The 26068-nt window shown below is 47.4% G+C and overlaps 1 protein-coding gene across 1 annotated transcript in view; it reads left to right on the plus strand.

Annotated features, from left to right (window-relative positions):
- The first annotated feature begins 231 nt into the window (after positions 1–231).
- Positions 232–26068, plus strand: part of HCK (HCK proto-oncogene, Src family tyrosine kinase) — a 42219-nt gene continuing 16382 nt past the window's right edge. The window contains exons 1-6 of the mRNA XM_043883726.1: positions 232–562; positions 16615–16732; positions 19516–19558; positions 19919–20018; positions 20767–20865; positions 24853–24956. Of these exons, the coding sequence (XP_043739661.1) occupies positions 16616–16732; positions 19516–19558; positions 19919–20018; positions 20767–20865; positions 24853–24956 (463 nt within the window). The 5' untranslated portion in view covers positions 232–562; position 16615. The remainder of the gene's footprint in view (positions 563–16614; positions 16733–19515; positions 19559–19918; positions 20019–20766; positions 20866–24852; positions 24957–26068) is intronic.

The following is a 26068-nucleotide window of genomic DNA, read 5'->3' on the forward strand; positions in this document are numbered from 1 at the left end:
TTAGAATACACTGGAGGAGGTGTTAGTTTATTTGGAGATTAGGACCTTGGAAGGACCGGTTAAAATTCTTGGGGGCGGGGTTATTGCCCCTCGGGGATGAGGTAAAGATTCTTGGAGGCTGGGTTAGAAGCCTTGGATGGGCGGTGTTTTAAAAAATCCTTAGGCAGCGGGATTAGGATTTTGGGAGGTGGGGATAGAGATTGGAGTCCCTGGGGTGGGGTCAGAATCTCCGGGGCGGGCTTAGGACACTTGGGGGCGGGGTTAGCATCGCCCCGGGCGCCCAGATGGTCTGTGGGCGCCACCGAGTCCCTGGTTCCGGCCGGGACGCACCGCCGAGGCCTAGGGGCGAGTGGAAGGGGACGCGGACAGTCCAGCGCCAGAGGGACCCCCCAAAGACGCACGGCACCGAAGCCCCTCGGAGCGCATCCCCAGCCTCTTCTTGAAAGTCAATCCATCTTCCCCTAGCTCTCGAGCGCCCCGGGACCCCGGGGACTGCCGAGCTGGGGGGGCGCTCGAGCTGCGAGGATCCGGGCTGCCCGCCGGAAGAGGAGCGGGCGCCCAGGTGAGTGCTTCGAACCCGGGGGTCGGGGGACACCGGCCCTCGCACTCGGTCTGACGGTCGGGTCTTCGGGCGGCTGAGGGCACCCAGGGTGGTGAGCCGCGTAGGCTGGGGCTCAGCGGAAAAAGACCGTCTGGGGAGCGGCGGACAGGCGGCGGGATGCGGGGGCCGACCCTCGGGGGAGGATGTCCAGATGAACAGGCTAATGGCCCGGCTGCGAACCTGGGAACGCGGGAGGGTGACTTTCTGCCTGAGCCGCCACTTCCCTGGGCCGTCCAGGTTCCTCTTCTGCAAGAGACAAAAAAAAAAAAAAAAATGGCTTCAAGGATCCCGAGAGGGGAAAAGCCCTTACGGTTCCTGCTGGGGCTGGGTGACAGTCACGGTCACGGCGGCTTGGCAGCCATGGTGGGGAAGGGGACAGCTGGCCGTGGGCGTGACAGCGCAAGCCACACCCAGGCAGGGCTGCAGCTGGGTCGGTTCGCTCGCTGGGCTCCCTCCTCCTCCCAGCTGCGCCCTGATTCCCAGGCGGTCTAGGTGGGACCCTGAAACCTCCTGGACAGACCACAGGAGGATGCCTGCCCCCTCACTTTCCTCCTGTGAGACCTTGGACAAGTCACTCACTCTCCGTCTATAAATTCCAATTTCCTCATCTGTCAAAGAGGGCTATTAGGTCTGTCTTCCAAGACTGCCATGAGATAGAGTATGTTAGAGGTCATGTTAAGTGAGTTTGGGCTTCCCAGGTGGCGCTAGTGGTAAAGAACTACCTGCCAGTGCAGGAGACATGAGGTGTAGGTTTGCTCCCTGGATCAGGAAGATCCCTGGAGGAGGGTGGAGGAGGGCATGGCAACCCATTCCAGTATTCTTGCCTGGAGAATCGCATGGACAGAGGAGCCTGTCAGGCTACAGTCCATTGGGTCGCACAGAGTCGGACACAACTGAAGTGGCCAAGTAAGGGGTTTGGGGTGGGCAACCTGCCTGTTGGACCTTGGGCAGAGGATGTGGCCATTCTTGTGCCTCCGTTTCCATAACTGTAGAATGGGGATATTTGAAATAATGGCTACCTCAGAGGGTCTTTTTAAAAATGTATTTATTTATTTATTTGACTGTAATGGGTCTTAGTTGCAGCATGTGGGATCTAGTTCCCTGACCAAGGATCAAACCCATGCCCTCTGCATTGGGAGCTCAGAGTCTTAGCCACTGGATCACCAGGGAAGTCCCCATAGGGTTGTTTTGAAGATTAGATTGAGTTACTGACAGGTCTGCTTATTGCCTAACAGGTCTAACTGTTTAATATCCATTAACAATGGTCATAGCTATTACAGTCTAGCCTAGTGGTTCTCAAACTTAAATGGTACATAAGAATCACCTGGAAAGCTTGTTAAGACACAGATTTTTGGGCCTTGACCCCAAAGTTTGTGATTCAATAGGTCTGGCACAGGATCCCAAGAATTTTTATTCCCAGGTGATGCTGTTGCTGCTGGTTCAAGGGCCACACTTTGAGAAGCACTTTGGCCAGCAGAGAGAAAGGCCTCAAAAGATATTGGTTCTCATCATTGCTTTCTCTGCACTATCCTTTTTTTTGTGGGGGGGGTGGCATTAAATACAGAAAATCAAAGACAGTAATATACTAAATATCCCAGGAACCCACCACCCAGAATTAACAAATGTTCACATTTTGTCACGTTTGTTTCCATTTTTTTGAAAAATACAATTACTAAAAGTAACAGATAACATTGAAGCCTCCCCACCCTATATCCATCTTAGTTCTGTTTCTCTCCCTCCCCAGAGACAATCTCTGTCATGAATTATAGCTCTTCCTGTCTGTGCCTTTAAAAATGTATTACATATATATGTGGGTGCATAAACAATACCCAAAATTGTCTGTCGTGTTTTAAAGATCTACATAAATGCTGTCTAACTGTGAGATTCGGCGGCAGTTTCATTTTCCCCTGCCTTGTTATCATTAAGTTGTCAGAATCTAGCCAGAATAAGACACAGAGCTCTAGTTTATTCTTTCTAAGTGGAGGATTCCAGGAGGGGACCATCCTGCCCTACTTCTCATTCCCCCTGATGTTGAACATTCAGGTTGATCCAGGGCTTCATGACAACAAACAACACTGCTGGGGCCAGCCTGATGTGTGGTCTTGGGCTCATGTACAGGTGTTTCTAGGGGGAAACACCAAGAGGCTGAGTGGCTGTCCCAAGGGGCAGCTTTTGTGTATGAGGAGGATTGAGGCATGGAAATGTCACCCAGGGGGTCTGGGGCAGAGAAGAGAGAAGAAAGAATCGGTTCTGCTGACCTTCCAGCTCCGTCTAGATCCAGGGCCACTGTCACCTGTTCTCAGCTGCAGGAGGGCAAAGATTCTCCTCCGCCTTATTCACTACGCCTGACACTTAGTATATGCTCCAACAATAGGAGCATGCATCTTTTTTGTTTTGTTTCGCTTTTCAGTTTTTTTGGGTTTTTTGGGGGTTTTCTTTTTGCCTCCCCTCACAGCTTGAGCAATCTTAGTCCCCCAACCAGGTATTGAACCTGGGCCCTCAGCAGTGAAAGAACAGAGCCCTAACCAACAGATAGCTGGGAAATTCTCAGAAGCATGAATCTTTTAAAAAAATGTTTGGATAGCAAATGTTTTAGTTTATTTTTATAGTCTACTTTTCTGTGCACGTTTTATTTAACATAATTAGTAAAATGCTGCATATACAATTTTTATCCCACTTATTTGCTTAGTATTACATTGCAAGCATTTTTCCATGTCATTAAAACATCCTCAAATTTTTAATGACTGAGTAATATTCCACTGTTTGGAGGCACTATAATTTGTTTTAACCATCCTAGCAAAGCACTTTTAGGTAGCTTGCAATTTTTTTAAAGTATTTTGATGTGGACCATTTTTAAAGTCTTTATTAAACTTGTTACAGTATTGCTCCTGTTTTGTATTTTGGTTTTTTGGCAGCGAGGCATGTGGATCTTAGCTTACCAAACCCGCACCCCCTGCATTGGAAAGTGAAGTTTTAACCACTGGGCTGCCAAGGAAGTCCATAGTCTGAAATTTTTAAAACTTTTTTAGGTGAAATTCATATAACATTATAAAATGAACCATTTTTAAGTGAACAATGCAGTGGGGCATTCAGTATGTTCAGTGGGTTGTGTGATCAGCACCTCTGTGTAGTTCTAAAACATTTTCATCATCCCAGAAGGAAACACCATAGTCAGTTATTCCCCTTCCTCCCTCCCCTCAGCCCTTGGCAGCCACCAACCTGCATTTTGTATCAATGGGTTAATTTACTCTGGATGTTTCAGATAAATGGAATTATATAATATGTGACCTTTTGTGACTGGCTTCTTTCAAGGTTTATCCACATTAAATACTGACACATTTAATTCCTTTTATGGCTGAATAGTATTTCATTGTATGTATGTTCTATGATTTGTTTATTCACTCATCTGTAGATGGAAATTCAGGTTGTTTCCACCTTTTGACTACTGTGAATGGTGATGCTGTGAGCATGCCTGTACATACATTTGAGCACCTGTTTTCAGTTCCCTTGGGTATATACTTAGGAGTAGAATTTCTGGGTCATATAGTAACTCCATGTTTAACTTTTGAAGAATCACCAAATTATATTCCACTACTTTACATTCCCACCATCAATGTACAAGAGTTCCAGTTTCTCCACCCTGTGGTCAACACTTGCTATTTTCCTTTTCAAAAATTATTATTAAAACCATTATTCATTAAGCATGAGTCTCAATCTCACTCCAACCAGGCTGCTGTCTGGGGGCCTCTTACCCCAGAGGGTGAGGAGAGAGTTGTCTGCATTCAGAGGACTGGTCAGGGCTTGGACTTTAAACTATTTTAGAAAGTTAAGTCCCATGAGGACACAGACATATCTGTCTCCAAAACTACTGTATCTCTAACCCTGGCACCTGAGACATAGTAGGGCCTCAAAAATACAGAACTGAGGGGTGTTGAACACTCCCTCCCCTCCTTTGCCTGACATATTTCAGCAAATATGTGCGTTTCATTTGGCCTCACACAACGCTGCTGCTGCTGCTAAGTCGCTTCAGTCGTGTCTGACTCTGTGCGTCCCCATAGACGGCAGCCCACCAGGCTCCCCCGTCCCTGGGATTCTCCAGGCAAGAACACTGGAGTGGGCTGCCATTTCCTTCTCCAATGCATGAAAGTGAAAAGTGAAAGTGAAGTCACTCAGTCATGTCCGACTCGTAGTGACCCCATGGACTGCAGCCTACCAGGCTCCTCCATCCATGGGATTTTCCAGGCAAGAGTACTGGAGTGGGGTGCCATTGCCTTCCCCGGCCTCACACAATGATTCTTCTGAAATATGCGCTAACATTTAAAGTCAAGAGAGCTCATAGAAATCTGAATTTCTGTCTTCTCTGGAACAACTAGAAGAGCTGGGGCTAGAACCTTGGTCTCCTGTGCTCTGCTGCTATCCACTCATCGTAGCATGGGTGATGCTGAGCGGGGTTGCCCTGTAGACTGCCCCTGAACTGTCCAGTTTGCAGCACCCTTGCCTGGACTCCCTACCCCATGTGGGTAGCCCTGTGGGCCCCTATAGCTTATTTGAGTTCTCAAACCCAGTCCTAAAATCATGACAAGGCCTCCCTTTTTATAGAAAAGAAATGTCAGGTCCAGAGAGGATAAGTAACTTTCTCAAAGTTACAGAGTAAGTTAATGGTACAATCTATTAGCCTCTGTCTTTCTAAGCCACCCCCCACCACAGCGCTTTGATACCCCAGGCCATTTCTCCAGTTTCCTCCACCCCAGGACTGGGAGTTTTAGTATGTAATTCCAGAGGCATGGATAAGGACACAGAAGAAACCCTTGCTTGAATATAAAATGTGTCCTGTTCTTGGCCAGTGGCTATGGTCACACAGGCTGCACCCTCTGGGTGGTCCTGCCCTGCGCTGGGCCTTGTAACAGTCCTCATCCTGACCTACGACACCTACCTGAGATCTCACCATCACCATGAAATCCTTTGGTCCAGGAGACTTAGGTGCAGCCAAGAGAATAGGAGACCTTCCCTCAACTCTGCCAGAGACATGAAGAACCATAGACAGAGCACTGGAGAAGGAAATGGCCACCACCCCAGTATTCTTGCCTGGAGAATCCCATGGACAGAGGAGCCTGGCGGGCTACAGTCCATAGCATCGCAAAGAGTCGGTCATGACCGAAGCTACTTAGCACACATGCATGCAGACAGAGCACGGGAGGCCTGGGTTTGAGTGCCAACATTGCCTCATACAAGTTGTGACGCATCAGACAAATTCTTTCACTCCCTGAGTCTCAATTTCCTCATCTAAAAAATGAAGATAAGATAATGCCTCACGATTCATGCAAAATGGTATTCCTTTTATGTTAACACACACAAAAAAATGATACTGCATGTTTTCTATGAGTGTATATGTGTCAGCCTGTTTCCCCAGAAGCAGACCCTAGAAGAGATGTCAAGTGCATTCACTGTTTAGTTTATTTGGGATTTGATCCCAGAAAACCCTGTAGGAGAATGCGGAAGCAAGACAGAGAAGAGAAGTGAAAGTGAAAGTCACTCAGTCTTGTCTGACTCTTTGCAACCCCATGGACAGTTCATGGAATTCTCCAGGCCAGAATACTGGAGTGGATAGCCTTTCCCTTCTCCAGGGGATCTTCCCAACCCAGGGATCGAACCCAGGTCAGCAGACAATAAAGATGTGATCAAGTCAGTCCCATTGTCGGCACCTGGAGCTCAGTTCAACTGGGAGTGCTGGGAGCCACTGAGGCAGCTCAAGAGGTAGAGGAACTGGGATACTTATCTGCCTGATCCTGTCAGTCACAGCTGATGGGGATGAGGTTTGCTCCCACGGGCTGACAATACTCTAGCACTTCCACTTGCCAGGCTTATGGGCAGAGCAGGCCCCAAGGACCACAGAGAAATCTGCTAGATGAAGAGATGCAGGTCCTGGCAGTTGGACATCCAGCGAGTGTTCAGAAGGGTGAACAGCTGAGCAAGGGGGCGGGGCACTGACATATATTCTTTAATATAATATGCAAATACATGAGAAGAGGCTACCTGGGCGGGGGTGGTGAATGGAGGGATGGCCGTGGAGGGCCTGGAAAGGGTACCTTACAGGCCTTATTCCAAAGGTGCCTTAGATTTAGCTTTATTGTTTTCATTTTTAACAAGGACGATGTAGTGTTTTACTAGGTGATGAAAGGTAATTTTAAAAACAAAAATGCATACCATCCAAAACAGAAAAGAATAGGCTCTGTCAACAATAAAAAAGAAAGTGTAAAAGGGTCAGAGCACACGATGGAAACTTTGAAGTTTCCATTTGAGGGGATCAGATTTGGGGGCAGCTGGCCTCAGAGCACGGTGGGAGGCTGAAGTGAAAAATTGTCCCTTGGGCGAACTGGCCACCACGTCCTTTTGGAAGGGGGTCACCTTCACTCGGCTCCAATCAAGGAAAGACTTTGCTCCTCTCCAAGCAAAGATAAACAAACATGGACCATCCTTCTCAGTTTAAACACACATTTGTGACTATTGTTTAAAAGGAGAAATCTAGGGCACCCTGGCAGCTAAGAGCATTTCATTCAGTTAGTCAGGTCCTTGGAGAAGGTGACTCTCAGAAACTGATTAGAGGGAATGCCTGTAGAAGAAGCTAGGAGAGGCTAGGAGAGGTATCCTATAAGATAGTAAGGCACTGTTCAGTCACTCAGTCGTGTCTGACTCTGCGACCCCATGGACTGCAGCATGGCAGGCTTCCCTGTCCTGCACTATCTCCTGGAGTTTGCTCAAATTCATATCCGTTGTGCTGATGATGCCATTCAACCATCTCATTTTCTGCTGTGCTCTTCTCCTTTTGCTTTCAATCTTTCCCAGCATCAGCGTCTTTTCCAGTGAGTCAGTTCTTCGCATCAGGTGGCCAAAGTATTGGAGCTTCAGCTTCAGCAGCAGTCCTTCCAATGACTATTCAGTGTTGATTTTCTTTAGGATTGACTGGTTTGATCTCCTTGCTGTCCAAGGGATTCTCAAGAGTCTTCTCCAGCACCACAGTTCAAAAGCATCAATTCTTCGGGGCTCGCCTTCTTTATGGTCCAGCTCTCACATCCATACATGAATACTAGCAAGGCATGTCTGACTCCAAATGAAAGGAGAGAGGAAAGAAGGGAAGAAGCAAGGGAAGGAAGGTAGAGATGTCTTAGACTGCAGGGCAGTTCTAAGGAAGGTTGGCAAGGCTGTCAAGGAGGTTCCATCAGAGGTCCCCTGGCATGGGCCTGCCTCAGTACCCCTGCCACACTCAGTCACTGGGTGGGAGCAGCCCAAGGCAACAGTGATAGTCTTCAAGCACAACAGCTGGGGCCACTGGTCAATTCTGCCCTCTGCATTTGGAGATCTGAGAGGCTCATCCTTGCGGTCACCACATTAGATGGTGGCTAAAGCCATGAAGAATATAGCTGGGAAGGGGCCAGAAAGTGATAGGAGTTGGGGACAGTGCTCCTATCTTAGCCAGGGGGATAAGAGAAGACCCTGCTGAGAAACTAAGATCTGCAAGAAGACCTGGGTGAAGAGAAAGAGGCTTTCTGGGTAATGAATGTTCCAGAAAGCAGCCTGTGCAATAGCCCTGAGGTAGAAACATGGTTGGTGAGTTGAGGAATAGCAAGAGGCTAGTGTGGCCGAAATGAAAAAATCAAGGGAGGGCTGGAGGAGACAGGACTGTGAGGTTGAGGGGACCCCAGGTCATGGAGCCTCGCCAGCCATAGAGGGGACTTGGACTCTTACTACAAGTAAGATGGCAGCCCGGGGATATTTTGAGCAAAGGAGGGACGTGATCTGACTTATATTTTTAAAAGCTCATTTATCTGTAAGAGGCAGAAAGGGCATTCAAACCCATCTCTTTCTGGCTTCAACTGTTAGTTGCTCAGTCATGTCCAACTCTATGTGATCCCACGAACTGTAGCCCACCAGGCTCCTCTGTCCACGGAATTCTCCAGGCAAGAGTACTGGAGTGAGTTTCCATGCCCTTCTCCAGAGGATCCTCCAGACCCTATATTTTTCCAAACTTTCCTGCCCTCTGCCTACCTTAAAGATAAAAGTATTCTAAGGAGGCTTACAAGTGCCCTTGAGTTCTGGAGTTGATCAGGTGACCCAGAGGTAACATTGAACACGCTAAAAATTTACTACTTGTTTGGAGCAAGTGGTTGGAACACATACATCTCAGAGCCAACCTTCTGACTGAGTCGGGCAAATGACCAAAGACCTGACTTCCTCTTTCCTATGTTGCTCGGTCACTTGCTGTTGTGTAAACCAAGGCATGACACCCGCCCTTTCTGGGTATTTGCAAAATCAAAGTTTTGAGCTCTTGATCAGAAAGAAGCTGACAGTTGGAAAAGGGAAGAGATGGAGAGTCAGAGGTGACCCCTAAATGTCCATTATGGATAGCAGTCACTTGGAGGTTTGGCTGGTTCATTTAGAAGAATCAAGGAACCTGAGGAGAGGGAGCTATGTGCTCCTGAAAACTCTTCGGGGACTTGGTCCCCAACAGTGGAAGGTTTTTCCCTCTGCCCTCATGACTGAGCTATTCTGAGAAGGGAAAGTTCCTCTAAATGGACAATCTTGAGCCCTGGGCCCCTGGTGGTCTGCCTTCCTAAACTTCCTGTTTGGGTTGCTCATCTCCACCCCCTCCTGCTTTCCCTGCTGTAGCCTCTGAGGCTGACCCAGTGGAGAATGGGAGGCAGGAGAGCTGGGTTCTTGCTCTACCTGCCACTGACCACCTAGGGATCTCTCTGCTGTGGGCCTCCATTTCCCCATCTGACAGATGGGTTCATATATATGAACAGCCTAATCCATGTCAGGCCCTTTCTAGGCATGGCTTCAGTGCCACCAACTTCATACTCCACACACCCGCACCCGCTCTAATGGGTCTAGTACCCTCTTTACTTTCTTCTCTCAAAACTTCCTATTAAGGCAATCTTTGCTGTAAGCCATTTACACCTGAGTATGAATTGCAATCCTTTGTAAGAATTTCCTTTGCTCTCAGCAGGACTCTTTGAGGTTCAAGGGCACATAAATCCAACTTAAACTGGCTCAAGCAGAAAAAGAAGGATATTGGAAAGCCCATAAGCATATCAGCTTCATAAAGGGTTGAAGAATCTGAATTTCCTCATTTCTAGGCTCTGCTTTGCAACAGCAAGCCTCTTTTCCAGCCAAATGGATGATTCGCATTGGCCAGAACTGAGTCACATGCCCAACTCTGCTTCTATTACTGCAAGTCTGATTGGCCAGACTTCATAACAGACCCATTCCTACAGTCAGAGGTTGAAGTCAGCTCTGCTACAGTCCAGGAATTGAGAATGGAAGAGGAGTGGTTCCCAAAGAAAATTGAGGAGCTATTGTCAGAAGGAGGAGGAGCAGATGCTACCCAAGAAAGAACTATAGCTGTCCCCTTCAGAGAACTAATCACCCGACATCTCATCTCATATTTGGGGAAACTGAGGCCCAGAGAAAGGCTGGGACTTGCCTGAGGTCACACAACGAGTTTGCAGCAGAGGTGGGACTAAACTCCAGGGCTCCTCGCCCCCAGCCCTCAGAAGCCACTGCTTGAGCCTAAAAGCTCCTAGGAAACCACCTGCCACCCACTCCACAGGATGCTCAGGCAGGGTTCTGAGAGTTCAGGAGGAGTCTCTGAGGTCTCTGTGGCCAGCATGGTGACCATGGGAAACAGTCAGCCCAAGCAAGCTGAACTTTCTTGTTTCCCTACCACGCAGTGCCTGCAGAAGCCGAGGGGACGGGGAGCTGGTTTCAGGTCCCAGAGGTTTGGCAGTGAGCTGAGGAAGTATCTTTGCTGGGGGTCAGCTGTTCTAAGTTAATGTGTGGCCAGGCAAGCCACTGCTGCTCTCAGGGCCTGGTCTTGAGTCAGATTAGACAAGAAACATGTGTTTTCCGAAATTTCAAAGAGCCTTTCAAATCCCTGTCCCATAGGACCTCAGGCCAAGCCTGAGAAGCAAGTGCCTCCTGTTATAAAGGGGCGGGGGAGGGGAAATGGGGCTCAGAGAGGGCAAGAGCCTTACTCAAGGTCACGCAGCACTCAGTGGAAGAACTGGGATCCAAAGCCAAGTATTCAGACCCCAAGCTTGGCCTTCCCTCCACTACATTGGTGGGTCTCAAATTTCAGTGTGATAAGACTCCTAAAGAATTGTTTGAAATGCAGATTCTACGCCTTCATCCCCAGAAACCCTAGTTCATTCAATTCAGAGTGTTGCCTGGAATAGTCAAGAGTCAGTGAGGACTCTTTGGGTACAAGTGGCAGAAATCCAACTCAAACTGGCTTAGGCAAAATTGAGAATTTACTTGCTTGTGAATTAGAAAAATTCTGAGGTTGAAAAGTTTTGGGCATAGCCAGATCCAGGTATTCAAACATGTCTTCAGGAATCACTTTGTCTCCATTGCTCAGCTCTGCTGTCCTCTGTGATGGCTTCCCTCTAAGGCAGTCCCTCCCTTCATGATGTCAGAATGGCTCCCAAGAGCTCCAGTTTCCTACATTCACACCTGAATCTATACTCACATCTATACCTACATCTACATCCATTTTCATATCCACAGCCACGTACATCCACATCTATACCTACACCCATATCAACAGCTACGTCCACATTCACACCCACATCTACAACAATGCTTATAGAAAGAGAGTGCTTTTTCCCTAATTTTCCCAGCAAAACCCCAGGGCAGACTCCGCCTCGGATAAGATCACATACATACCTATAACTGAACCAACCACCGTTGGTTGTCAGGAGGACATGGAATTTCCTAATGAGCTGGTCCTGTATCAAGTTGTCAATCCCTGAAGACAAGGGAGGGGTTAGTCCCCCAGAAGCCCCACTGAAGGCTGGGTTCCTAGGGAATATCCAGCCACGGTTATCAGAAGAGGGCTGGATGCTGAGGAAGCAAGAGCAAAAAATATTCATCATGCCCAATTCTCAACTAGAATGATCACACAAATCACCTGGGCCTCGTAATGTACGTTCTGATTTGGGAGGTGGGGCCTGAGGTTCCTCATTTCTAACAGCTCAAATAGGATGATGCTGCTGGTTTCCATGCTGGCCATGCTCCGAGTAACCAGGCACTCTGTTACATTTCTAACTCACTTCGAGCCACTCTGTGGTCTCCACCCTGCAGAGAGGCCCTGGGTTATACAAACTTCTTCCCTCGGCCTCTCCCCACCCCATCCCATGGTTCTGAAACCCAGCCAAACACCAGCATCACCTATTTGGGAAAAAGTGAAAGTTGCTCAGTCCTATCTGACTCTTTGCGGCCCCATGGACTATATAGTCCATGGAATTCTCCAGGCCAGAATACTGGAGTGGGTAGCCTTTCCCTTCTCCAGGGGATCTTCCCAACCCAGGGATCGAACCCAGGTCTCTCACATTCCAGGCAGATTCTTTACCATCTGAGCCACCAGGGAAGCCCAAGAATACTGGAGTGGGTGGCCTATCCCTTCTCCAGCAGATCCTCCTGACCCAGGAATTGAACTGGGGTCTCCTGCATTGCAGGTGGATTCTTTACTGAGCTATCAGGGAAGCCCATTTGGGAACCACTTGTCAACATATAGGGGTTTCCCTTGTGGCTCAGCTGGTAAAGAATCTGCCTCCGATGCTGGGGACCTGGGTTCATCCCTGGGTTGGGAAGATCCTATGAAGAAGGGAAAGGCTACCCACTCCAGTATTCTGGCCTGGAGAGTTCCATGGACTATATAGTCCATGAGATCACAAAGAGTCGTCCACGACTGGACTTTTTTTTTTTTTCATTTTGTCAACATATTGACAAAGTGAGCGACTTTCACTTGTCAGCATATTGCAGACTCAGCTGTCAAATCACTGTCCCCTGTGTTCTTTGGTAACCTTTATAAGAGGAGCCACATAATAATACTCTTTTGCATTTAGTGCTCAAAAAATTTGTTTCTGTCAGTAAATTGCCATGCTTCCCGGGTTTTATGTTAACAATGTACAATTTCCCGTTTTATCTTGGCTAGTAGGAAGCTCAGAGATAAATCTAGTTCCCAATGGCAGAAACAGTAGCACCCCAGGCTTCTGATTCAATCATCTTTCCTTTCAAATGGTGCAACAGAACCCTTTTTGAGTCTTAAAGTGCTCTGTACATGGTTTATTATCATAAGCCTCCTCAAATTCTCTTTGAAAGACAGTGCTTCTATGAAACATTCTTGGATTTCCCCAAATCTTTATTGAAATCCCTCCCTCTCTTCAAAATTCAACTGATTATCCTGCCGCTCAATTATTATACACAGGTTGTTTTTACTATGAACAAAGTAACATGTATATGTTAGTGAAAGAACCTGGATATGTATTAGATTCACAAAATGGCTTGATATTATATATGTCTTGCAGGTTGTTTTTCTCACTCAACAAGTATTTTAGAAGTCTTTGCATGGCTCTGACTGTCTTTGCCAATACCTCACAGCTCCTTGGGAACATAATTTTGAACGTAATTTTGTGTGTCTAGTCTTTACATCCCAGCTGGAGCAGGAGCCAGGAGCCAGGTTCAGATGCTTTTATCTTCGACTGACTACAGAAAGCATGGGCTCTGGGCACACATTTACTCACTGACCACGTGACATGTGACCATGTGACATGTGACCATGTGACACTCCTACTGTGTGCCAGCAAGGTGCTGAGTTGAGCACCAAGGAACACAGACATGAGCAGGACCCGTCTCTGGGGTGCTGCTGTGATGGCAATGTTCTATATCTGCACTGCCGAGTAGATAGCTTCAGCCACAGATAGCTCTCTCTTTTTAATATTTATTTATTTATTTGGTCGGGTCTTAGTTGCAGCATGCAGGATCTTAGTGGTAGCATGCAGGGATCTTCAGCTGTGGCATGTGGGATCTAGTTCCCTGGCCAGGATTCCAACCCAGGCCGCCGTGCACTGGGAGCACAGTGTCTTAGCCAGTGTGGACCTGGACCACAAGGGAAGTCCTCACAGACAGCTCTTGAGCACATGAACCATGGCAAGTCCTAGCTGAGATGTGCTGTACATGTAAAAAACACGCTGAGATATGAAGACTCAACATTAAAAAAAAAAAAGAATATAAAGTATCTCATTGATCATTTTATGTTGATCACATTAATAATAATTTTGACATATTGGGAAAAGTAATACATCTTAAAATTAATTCCCTCGTTTCTTTTTACCTTGAAAAAACACGGCTATGGAAAATTTTAAATTATATACATGGCTCAAATTACATTGCTGTGTCTAGTGGTCATGAAAATGAGCATTTCAGAGGCCACTCCAAGCCAAGCAGTGGAGTGGTTTTCTTGGTTTAGGGGGAAATCACATTTTATGCAAATTTGACTCTTGCCCATATACCACTTAAAAAAAATACTTCATTGTGCAAAAATTGAACTAACAGGAATTCCCTATTTTAAGAAATTAACTTCTCAAGTATTATGTCTCTAAACTTGAGGGCCAAAGGACTTGCAAACAGTGTTCCCCCAGGGCAGGGCCACATCTGCCAGTAAATGGAAATGATATGATTAGCACTTCTGTAGAACTTACTGTGTGGCAGATGCCTTCAGACTTCCAACTCACTCTGTGCTCACCACCACCCTGGATCATGTGTTTATGTGTTAGGAGACCTACTCCTCAAGACCCTGTGGCCACGTTGAGTATGTAAGTTGATGATGTAAGGAATACCAAATACATGCTCAGAGAGGTGGAGGGAGATGCCCTACCTCCCACAGCCATCCTCTTCCCAGATCACTGTTAACTTAATCAAAATATATGAAATGGAATATGATTTTCTGTCATACAAAACCTCACAATAAGCTGTTTTATTTCCCACAACTGTAATACATACTTATCACAAGCCAGAGAGGTAATGGTTTTCATTTTCAGTTCATATGAGTATGTTATAAAACAGTGATTAATTGCAATAACTTTTCAAATTAATGATCCAGCGCTCCAGGAGTCTGGATCAGTTCCTTACTTTATTTGAAAAAGGAGAATGAAGCAGAAACCGCTTAAGTCTTAAGGTGGTAAACTGTTCCCAACTCCCACCAGGACAGACAAAAACATCCTTGTAAATGAAAAGAATCTTTAAAAAAAATAAGTAAATAATTCCCATAAACCTAGGAATTTGGGTTTTTTTCTTAAGCCACAAACACATGTTCATTCTAACAAGATAAGTACAACTGCTTTAGAAGAAAATTGCAATTGTGCAGAGATGAGGAAAACAATTACTTCCTTATGTGACTTCTCAGCAAACACGGGCACATTTTGAGAAAAGAATAAAAGGTTTCTACCACTTTAACAATGAAGTTTTGACTCTGATCAGATCAATGTGTTTTCTTTAAGTGTCTTTATTTTTTTTTTTTTTTTTCTTTAAGTGTCTTTAAATTTTATAAATCCATCAGCAAAGTCCGTCAGCTCTACCTCCAAAATATCTAAGTTGATGATCCAAGGGATACCAAAATGTCTCCTGACCCTTTCTGTTCCTTACCCCCTCAGTAGCCACCACCCCAGGCCAGGCCACCATCAAGCATCTCGAGCCTGGACTTCTGACCTATTCTCCAAAGGCTGTACTCCAACGAGCAGCGGAACAGCTGACAGGGTTATTTAAAGTGTAGATTGACTCCTGTCATCCTTCTACATGAAACTTTTCCTGGTTTCTCATCAGCCTTAGAATGCAATCCAAATTCCTCACCACTGTAAAGATGGGGCAGCCTCGTGGTATACTCTCTGCTCCCTCCTGCCTGTGATCTCCAGCCACACTGGCCTCCTTTCAGTGCCTGATTCTCTTCAAGCACATTCCAGCCTCAGGGCCTTTGCACTCACTGTTTGCACTCACCTGCTGGGAACACTGCTCCCTCAGAGTGTTACATAACTGACTCCTTTGTGTCAGTTAGGCCCCAGGTCCAATACCTCCTGAGAGAGGCCTTCCCCAACCACCCTGTCTAAAGAGGCCCCGCATGGCTGTTCCCTATCAGCATCTTCTTTGAGCATCCTCACACGTTTCACTAACTAAATTTATCCTGTTAATTATTTGCTACCTGTTCTTTATCTGTGTCTCGCATCCATCTCCAGGGTGAGCTCCAATAGGGGCGTGAACTTGCTTGTCTTAGTCATGATTTAGCAAACTGCTCAGTAGGGAATTCCCTGGTGGACCAGGGGTTTGATCCCACGCCTCCACTGCAGGGGGCATGGGTTCAATCCCTAACTGGGGAACTAAGATCCCATATGCCATGTGGTGCAGCCAAAACAAATACATAAATAAAAATGTAAAGAAAGAAAAGTGCTCAGTAAATGTTTACCCAGTAAATGAATGAATGAATGAATGATCAAATAAATCCACGAGAGAAAGAAGGGAAGGAAGTAAAAGAGGGAGGGAGGGAGGAAAGAAGGAAGCTGTTACAAGGCAATTATAAAGTGATATGAGGGGATGGTGACTTGATTGTTTGAGCCACATTATGTGACCTGGTCTCTATCATTTAATATAAATTAACTTATTATATATGAGAGTATAGTCTTACTGTTGGCTCGGAGCCTGACTCTAGACTATTTCCCCACCCACGTACTTTCTCATCCTCCCAATACCCTGAGAATAGGCTGCATTATTATCCCCATTTCGCTGATGAGGAACTGAGACTAGGGAGCGGGGGGAGTGATACGTGAGCAGTTGGTGTGGGGGCGGGGGGAGGGACCAAGCATCAGCTCAGGCTTTCTGCCCCCAGAGTGTGTTGAATTTCAATGATCATCACAATTTATTCTCTCAATAAACTTCCTGTCGCCGGGGTCCTTGGTAGCATGACTTTGACAACTTGTCAGCTCTGTGCGGGTGCGTGGCAGACGTGGATATGGGGAAGTCCAGAGATGACAAGGGCAGAGTGAGCTCCATTAGGTGAGGGTGAGGTAGGGGTCTGACACGGGGAGGGGAGCCAGCCTGGCGACAGGGTGTCTCAAGCCCAGCATCAAAGAACTCCCCCTTGCGGGGATCAGAGCAAGCTGGGCTCATCTCCCTTCTCTCTACCGCAGGATGGGGTGCGTGAAGTCCAAGTTCCTCCGGAATGGAGGCAAGGTCTCAAAAACCGAGTCCAACACCAACCCACACAACCCCGTGTATGTGCCGGATCCCACGTCCTCGGGCAAGCGGGTGAGTAGGGGATGAAAGGGGACACCGGCGGCTATCCGGGGCTGCCCCATGCTGCCCCAAGCTGCTCTCACAGTTGCCTGTTCTCCCAAGGGTGAGCAGGGTGAGTTTGGGGTGAAATGGAGCTGACCGGTCACCAGCAGCGCCGTGACTCCCCAGGATATGCCAGCACCGAGCACCTGGGGCAAGGGCATCACTGCTTCTTGTCCCGCTGCCCAGGCCTTGGCCCCTCAGCCTGGGTGACCACGTCCCAGGGGGTATGGCCAGCCTTCCCACCTGGGCAGTACCAGGAATCAGTGCTGAGGGTAATGAGCGAGCAGCTGAGTCACAACAGCAGTTGAAGAAATGACGGTAATGATGACAGCATCAGTATCATGGCGATAACTGTAATAACAATGGTAGTAATAATAGTAACAACAATACTAGTGGGAGTATAATAGCAATGGAGGTAGGAACTACAGCACAGAGTCGATGAGAGAAGTGGTCATCCTAGCAGAGGTGTCTGCTCACTTCTGCTACACTTACATACAGAGCTTACGATGAGCCGAGTACCATCCTAAGTGCAAGACGCTTATTAACACCTTTAATCCTCACAATAATGCTCTTGTGGGCCACAAGTTGTTTTATACCCATTTTAGAGATGAGATGCAGACATTAAATGACATGCTGAAGGCTACATGGTTAGTAGGGATTCAAACTCAGCACATGTTCCGGTGTCCCAGAGGTAGGAACAAAGTCACAGAGGCAGAGCCAACTGCTAGTGAGAGGAGCAGTAGTCATGTGGCATTAGTGAGGGCCTGGGGGCGGTAGTTGCCACAGAAGTCACCCTACTAGTCATGGTAGTTGTGATGGTTCAAAGAGCAGTAACAATAGTAACAGTGGAGGTTACAGTAATAGTGCTAGTAACGGGGCTGACAGTGCGGCTACTGCTGTTAAGAGCAGCAGTAACAGTTGTAATGAGCATTATTGTTCTTTGAAAAATCTCCTATGGTCTGGGCACTGGAGTGAGCTGTTTCTGTATCATTAATTCTCACCAAAAGCCGTGAGGCTGGAGTTAATGCTTCTTATAGCCAGGGTGACAGAGGCTCAAAGTTAAAAGGCTCCCTGGGCTCATGGTGCTGGGAGGCAGCAGAGCTGGGTCGTTCTAAACACAACGCTGGGGTTCTCTCTCCTCTGGGGTCCTTCCGTCCATCCCCTTATCTGAAGCTTTCCCGGCAAGCACAGCCTCCAGAGGCAGGGGTGCACTTCTTCCTGGGGCTCCTTAGAAAGTTCTCCCTCATGTTGAAGGGAGGCCTGTTACCCCATAACCCTTACTCCTGGATCCTGTACCGCCCCCCTCAGTCCCACCCCAAACACATCCACTACCTCTGCTCCATGAGAGCTTGTAGAGATGGAAGGCAAAAATCTTATCCCAATCCACCCTTTCCTTCCAAATCATCTTTCACACAACATGGGCTCCTGGTCTCACTTGCTTGCCCTTCTCCAGGCGTGATGCCTAGAACAGGACTAATTTTGGAAACGGGAGAAGAGGGGAATGGTCACCTCCCGTCTTCTGACACTTGACCTCCATTAATACAGCCTGAGTTTACAAGAACTTCCCACACTGGTGATGTCCTGAGGTGACATCCTAAACCCTAAGTCCCTCCCAGGTCAGCTTCTCTCCTAACTTGCGTGCCCTGGGGCCCTTTCTGTGGCCAGGGCTCCAGAGTCTCAGGTTCTCTGAGATCCCCTGACTTGTCCCCAGGGGGAAGTAGAGGTTTTCTTTCTCCCACCAGTTTTTGCCTGTTCTCTCTGAACATCAAGTTTAAGGGACATTATTATCAGCCATTCATTGCTCTGCTCATGCGGAACTTTGATTTAGCAGTAATGTAATAATTGAGAAAGGATTTCCAGGTCAAATCAGCTTGCAAAACACTGGGCCACACACTCCTTTCTGTAGGACTTCCCAGAGCTTTTATGAATCTTTGTAATGGGCTTTATACATCTCCCTAAAAAGGGTATACTTACTGTTTCCCAAACCTGTTTTTTTAAATTAGCATTTACTTATGGGTGTGACATACAAATTCATTCTCTTTGAAAATAAAAAATCACAAATTACAGTTAAAACTACAGTGTCTGCTGACCAATGCCCTCCTCCCTAGAAATACCACACCCCAGCCCAGAGGTAACAGCGGTTGTCAGTTTAGCAGGGAACCTTGCAAACCTCCTTCCATGAATTTACTCACAGCTGTACAGTATGTGTCCACAGAAATTGTTTAGGCTGTGTGGGTATGTGTTTTATACCAGCGTATCATTTTTACCATTCTGAAGAACTAGCTTTGTTTACTCAACAATGTACCTTTGAGGTCTCGCTGTGTCAGGAGTGAAGTGGCCTCCCTCGTATAAGAGCTGCTTAGAGCAGCTCCCTTAATTTGGTGCCAATTCCCCTTTGGATGGACACTTAGGTTTTCTGTAGTGGAGCCTTTATTCATGGGCCAGCTGGTAGACCTAGGATTTCTTTAGACTTGGAAAACTCTGATCTGGACCAACCCCCCTCACTGTATGTTGAGGGGAAGGGACAAGTCAGTGTCCCCCAGTAAGTCTAAGGCAGAGCCTACAACCCTAGAGCTCTGCATCTTTGTACTAGCTGTGCCCCTAATGTGCTGTGTTACCTGGGGCACTTCCCCAGCCCTCTCTGGGCCTCCTCCCATGACACATGGGGTTGGGATATCCTTTTTTGACACAAACCTTCCATGTCTCCACACACACTGTTGGATTCATTCTCTTCTCCCATTTCTTCCCCACAGTGGCCTGACAGTAGCAATGGCAACCCGCCAGGGTCCACAGAGGGTAAGTAACTGGCAGGCACATGCAGTGGAGTCTGGTGATTGTAGAGGATTAGGTTAGGTGCTTGGTGAGAACCTAAGGCAAAAATCCAACACAGTCAAAACCGCCCTTGAAAATCCCCTAATTTGCCCCCAAAGTACTTAGTACAGGCCATTGTGTTTCTATAGCGCTATTTCACAGCATGACCATAACTCCATTAGCTTTGAACTCAAGAATGCACTATGGAAAGATGCTTACTTGTATCATGAAGAGACACATCAAGGGGTCCAGGGCTGGGTGCCAGGTGTTGGGGTGGGAAATACCCAGGGCTGTGGGTGTGCTCAGATCAAGCCTCACCATCCCATGTGTCTCCCTTCCCAACAGGTTCTGAGGATATCATTGTGGTTGCCCTGTATGATTATGATGCCATTCACCATGAAGACCTCAGTTTCCAAAAGGGGGACCAGATGGTGGTCCTGGAGGAGTGAGTCCCCATCCCACACCCCCTAAGACATAGCTATCTCCAACACTCAATTTTGCTCTCTTTTGTGTTTCAGTAGAGAACCTGATGGGCTATATTATACTAAAGTGTAAATGACTGATGAGAATGTGATCATAAAAAAAGAAGGGTTTCCTTTAACCTGGGTTTTAGCCACAGTAAAGGGGCTTGTGTGCTTGCTAATGGTGCACATCCAGGCAAGGATGGACAGCTGACAGTGCTTTCCTAGGGAAGCCTTCCTTGGACTCCTATGATTAAGTGGCAGGCTTACCTACAGAGCAGACCCTGTTGAGGTGACTTTGCATTCAGATCTGGATCTCTGAGTTTGCTACCTCCAATCTCCTATAATCCTCACCATCACTAGATGTAGTGTCTAATATGTGCTGGGACTGCTTATGCTTGGTCAGACTCCTGAGCCCAGTCCCTTTGGCCAGCAAGCCACTGTGAGTCTGCCACAGGCACAGTCTGCCTAATATATAGTTAGTAAGGTCAAGGCCACAAGTCCAGGGAATGAGAGTAAAGCCAAAGACCTAGGACTGTGGACTGTGAATGTAGGGATAGGGCTTGATTCCAGCCCCGGGGTTGTTGTAAAGATATTTGCCTTCATCATGGGGTGCAGGCTGGGGGCTGGGACGGTGGTGGCCCTGCCCTTTACCCTACCCGCCTCCTGTTGTTGGGGGTATTCTAGGCCACGGCTGAGGGGTTGACCCCTTTGCTCCCTTCTGCCCCCCAGGTCTGGGGAGTGGTGGAGAGCGCGATCTCTGGCCACCCGGAAAGAGGGCTACATCCCAAGCAACTATGTCGCCCGTGTCAACTCTCTGGAGACAGAGGAGTGAGTATTCCATCTCCCTGCCCTGCAGAAGCAAGCATGAGCTGAGCCGGCCTTGCTTCCGCCTCAGGGCCTTTGCGTTCACTGTCTCCCCTGCCTGGCACACTCTTCCCGGAGCTCTTTGCCTGTCTGGCTCCTGCTCATCCTTTGGGTCTCAGAGAGGCCTTCCCTGACCACTTAGTCTCAAGCAGGTCCCTGCTGTGACTCTGTGTGACTCCCTGCTTTACTTCTTCTGAACACTTCTCACTAGCGAAAACAATCTTGTTTCTTTGGTTGTCCCCAGTTCACTGTCTGCCTCCCCCCACTAGAATGGGAGCACATGAGGGTAGGGACATGGTCTGTCCTCTGCTGCATCTTGCACCCTTCACACAGGCTGGCATGTAGTTTGTGCTCAATGCATAGTTGTTGGATGAAGTATAACAGTTGTGCCAAGGAGGGTCCTCTGAGAGGCGAGCCAGCCCACACCCAGCTGGTCACCCCTCACATGATTCGTTCAGCCTGCCTGTGCCTGCGCCTCACTGAGCCCTGTGCCAGTTGGGGGCCACCGAGCCAATGAGACATCCTCCACCCTCAAGGAGATTGCTGTAACCCCTCATTCTTTACTGCGGGCTGTTTGTGTCTACCTTGACTCAGAAAACAGACAGTTGTACTTCATCCTTCCATCCATCCATCCACCCAAATATCCCACAGACCCTTGAGCATCCACTGAACTCCCAGCTCTATTCCAGGAATACTAGGTGACTCAGGCAGGCTTCTTCCCTGGAGATGTTCACAGTGTGTCGGGGGGGGGTGACCCTGACAAGTAAGAAGATGGCCACACTATCAGGCGGCAATAGATTCATTTCAGAATCAGCCAATCAAAAAGTCAAAACCTGACGGTCACCATGGCTTTATCTCCTTTGCCTCCTCCCTCTGGCTAGATGGTGTTGAGGGTTTGGGATGCTTACCTGTTAAAATGGGCTTTTCCTATCTTAAAGTCACCCCTTTCTTAGTGCACAGAAAACCTCTTCGCCCTGTGAAATCTCTCCTCTGTGGCCGTGAGGAAGCCCTCACTCCCAGCCCTGACCCTTCTGTCCTGGAATGCCCCCAGCACATGCCCTACATGCTGCAGGGGGTGGGGTGGCTGCTTCTCTGTCCTTCTAGGCTTTCTCCTGGGGCATCGGTGCTCTGCCCCCCTGCTCCAGGCTCTGAACACTTAGAGACTTCCTGCACCATTCCTCACCTTGCAGCAGCCTTGAAGCAGGCATGGCTGGTATTACTCCTTAAAGCAATATAACTGCTGAGTGGAAAAGGCCAGGCGCAGAGGACAGACATGGTGGGTTATCATTTGGGCGATAACTTAATGGCTGGTTCTCAACCTTGAGTGCGTCAGCATCACCTAGAGGGTTAGTTAAAATGCTGGTTTCTGAGCCCCACTCCTCGACTGTCCAATTCATAACTGGCATTTCTAACAAGTTCTCAGGTGAGGTGGGTGCTGCTGGTCCAGGGACCCACCTTGAGAACCACTGACCTGAATACCCATATGAGTCTTGCACTCCCGGGCTCTTGTGTCCCCATCAAGAGACTGCTCACAGAGGCTGCCTCTGAAGAGAGCAGCTGGGGCCTGGAAATCAGCGTGGGATGGAACCTTACTTCCTCATCTGCCTTGAAATAGGCAGTATTTTCAAATGTTTCAAAATGCAAATGGTACAGAAGGACAGACTAAAGAGTGAAAAGTCTTCCCCCCACCCCATCCCCAGCCAGCTACTTCCCTTCCAGAAGCAACCAGTTTCTTGTAAGTCCTCCCAAATGCTTTATACTTGATTAAGAAACTACATGTATCTTCCTCCAATTTTTAAAAATATCAGAGTATAGCTGATCTAGAATGTTGTGTTAGTTTCAACTGTACAGGAAAGTGAATCCATTATACATATAGATAAATCCACTCTTTTTTAGACTCTTTTCCCACAGAGGTCATTATAAATATTAAATATAGTTCCCTGTGCTATAGGTCCCTATTGGTTATCTATTTTATATATAGTAGTATGTATATGTCAATCCCAATCTCCCAATTTGTCCCTCTTCTCCCCTTTCCCCCTGGTAACCATGTTTGTTTTCTACATCTGTGACACTATTTGTTTTGTAAGTTCACTTGCATCATTTTTTTAGATTCCACACGTAAACGAATATCATTCGATATTTGTCTTTCCCTTCCTGACTTACTTCACTTAGTATGATAATCTCTAGGTTCATCCATGTTGCTGCAAATGGCATTATTTTATTCTATTTTATGGCTAATATTCCATTATCATGTCTGGGGTGGCTCAGCGGTAAAGAATCCACCTGTAATGCAGGAGACACAGGTTTGACCCCCAGGTTGGGAAAATCCCCTGGAGAAGGAAATAAGTTCCCACTCCAGTATTCTTGCCTGAGAAATCCCATGGGCAGAGGAGTCTGGTGGGCTACAGTCTATGAGGTCACAAAAGAGTCAGACACGACTTCATGACTAAACAGTAACAACAATGTTTCATTGGATGTAAGTGCCACAACTTCTTCATCCATTCATCTATTGATGGACATCAAGGCTGTTTCTGTGTCTTGGCTATTGTGAACAATGCTGCAAAGAATATTGTCTCTCTCTGTTTTACACAAGTGGCAGCTTCTACACTGTACTCTTCCACCCTCTTTGTTCAGATCTTCAAGGCAGTGCCGACAGTGCCCCCTTTTCACAGTTGCTGTGTCTCTCATGTAGATGCCCTACCATCCCTCACCAGTGGTCACTTAAGCTGTTTCCAGTCTCACGCTGCCTTGAGTCTCCTTGTGTATATGTCATTTCTTCCCGTGCAAAATCGGTGGGATAACTTCCTAGGGGTGGGATTGCCAGGAGACAGCTCTTCCTGTGTACCCTTTAACATTGCTTGAACGTTTTATCTTGGCTTGAATCACTTTACCAAATGAAAGCAAGGAAGGCAGGGGTGTTGCATGGTGTTTAAGATCTTTGGCTCTGGAGTTAGACTGCCTGACTTTGAATTCTGCCTCCACCACTTACTAGCTGTGTGATGCCAGGCAAGTTACTTGCTCTTTCTGTTTCTCAGTTTCCTCATCTGTAAAATGGGGATAATAAAGGCAAAGATTCCATAGAGTTGGGTGGATAACAAGAGCTTGATAAATGGTAACTGCCTGTTTCCCCAGTTGATAGCAGAGGAAACAGAAGTCCAGAGAAGAAAAGCAATGTGCTCCAAGTCACACATAGGTTTGTGGCAGGGTCAAGGTCAGCTGACCTCTGGTCTGGGGCTTTTTCCATCACAGCGCATGAACCACTCCTCAGGGAATAAATTTGGTTTCTGCTGCTTAAAGTTTTCCTTAGATTTTTTGGGGAATCTAAAGATCCCAAATAGTCAAGGAGGATGAAGAAAGGTCCAGGGATGTGGTCCCAAGTATAAAATTATTTGAAATCTCACATTTGAGCTTAGAAATTCATGCTGATGTTATATTCAACTCTGTATCTACACAGGAAGATGAACTGTGATGGTGACAATGCTCAGCCCTCACTCACATGGGCCTCTAAGATCCTAAGAGGTTGATCAAACGTTCTAGAGAAATCTGCAAAAGGAAGATTTTTGGCCACAGTTGGTTAAGACTGCTGTATTTTTCCACCCAGTCTTTTTGCTTATCACCTTATGCCTCGCATTGGGTGGCACTGGAATAACCAGCAACATTTTGTATTAATATTTATAATGCTGTATTATTTTTCTTAAAGAAAGCTCCCCCACCCCGCCAAAAATAAGCTCCCCAAATTGCATGCTTCAGCCTTAGCAAACTGGATTCACCTGTGGTAAAATGTCTGTTTTAATATCAAAAGAATGATTGCTTTCCCCCCAAAGAATCTTTCAGTAAAACTGACACCAGAGGAATGCAGGCCCTTGAAGTCCTGCTGCCAGGCGACATTGCTGAGAGTCGGACAGGACTGCCCGCCGTGGGCTTACACACTGCCCCCTCCTTTCCCTCCAGGTGGTTCTTCAAGGGCATCAGCCGAAAAGATGCAGAGCGCCAGCTCCTGGCCCCTGGCAACGTGCTGGGCTCCTTCATGATCCGGGACAGCGAGACCACCAAAGGTGAGGCCGGTCCTCCTAGCCCTGTGTTTCCACCCCACCACACAGGGGAGCCCCAGACGTGACCGGGCACCATCCTTCCCTTGGGGTATGCCATTGTCTGAACAACTCACCCAGCCCCTCTTCCCGGGCTGCCAGGCTTCCTTCTGCTCTTTGTTCAAACCTTCTCAGCCCTCAGACCTGCCAACTTACGTCAGTGGAAGTAAGATGCAGTGATTACTGCCCTGAAGAACAACCACTTGCTAAACTTGATCTTCATTAGCTTGGATTCTTTTAAATACCCATCAGAATGTATCTTGTCCACAAGCCTGACTCCTCTCTCCTTCCATAAGGAAATGAGATGGGCTCGGGCTATAAAAAGAGCCCACAAGCCAGCCTTGTCTGGGACCCTGTTTCAAATAACTCTTTTGAGGTATTTGGATGTTTTGATGTCGGTGACCTGCTTCCTGAAACTTCCGTGCTGTGAGGGTGGCTTTGTGCCCGGTCATCACACAGGAGGCAAGAGCAGCACCTCAAAACAACAAATAACTCAAACTGGCATCAACTAAGGCCAGTTTTGCCAAAGGGATGATTGTAAGTAGGAGTCCTGTGATTTCAGATTTCACACACAGTGTGTGCCTTTACTACTGTGTTTAGATACAAAACTGCTTGGTTCAGAGAAACCAGTAAATTGTATAAAATGTGACCTCACAGTACCCTGGACAATCAGTTCGGGGCCCTTCTACTTGCCCTCTGGTTTCTGAACTGGGGAAGCCTGAATGTGGCTAAAACAGTGCTCACAATCTGTGTTTCAGGTCAGGGAATGTTTGGGCTTTATTTCCTTCCACCCAACAAAATCCCTACCAGCCTCCAGAGGAAAAGAAATGGTACAAAAAGATAAAGCCGTACACAGCCCTTGGCTTCTCTTCTCCCTCTGGGCTATCCTGCATACAAGGGCAGGAAGGTGAGCTTGGCCACTACCACAGCCCTCAGACGGGGCAAAAGTGGGTTCACTGAGTTAATAAACTTGTAGTACAAGTGCCCTGAGTCCCATCCTGCTGCTTCCTGGGTTCCACCCTTCCCCACTCAGCATCAGCCAAGTCAGCCTCCCCTTGACTGGGCAGAGTAGTTAAGAA

This window comes from Cervus elaphus, chromosome 23 (genome assembly GCF_910594005.1).
Source record: "Cervus elaphus chromosome 23, mCerEla1.1, whole genome shotgun sequence".
NCBI classification, from domain to species: Eukaryota; Metazoa; Chordata; class Mammalia; order Artiodactyla; family Cervidae; genus Cervus; species Cervus elaphus.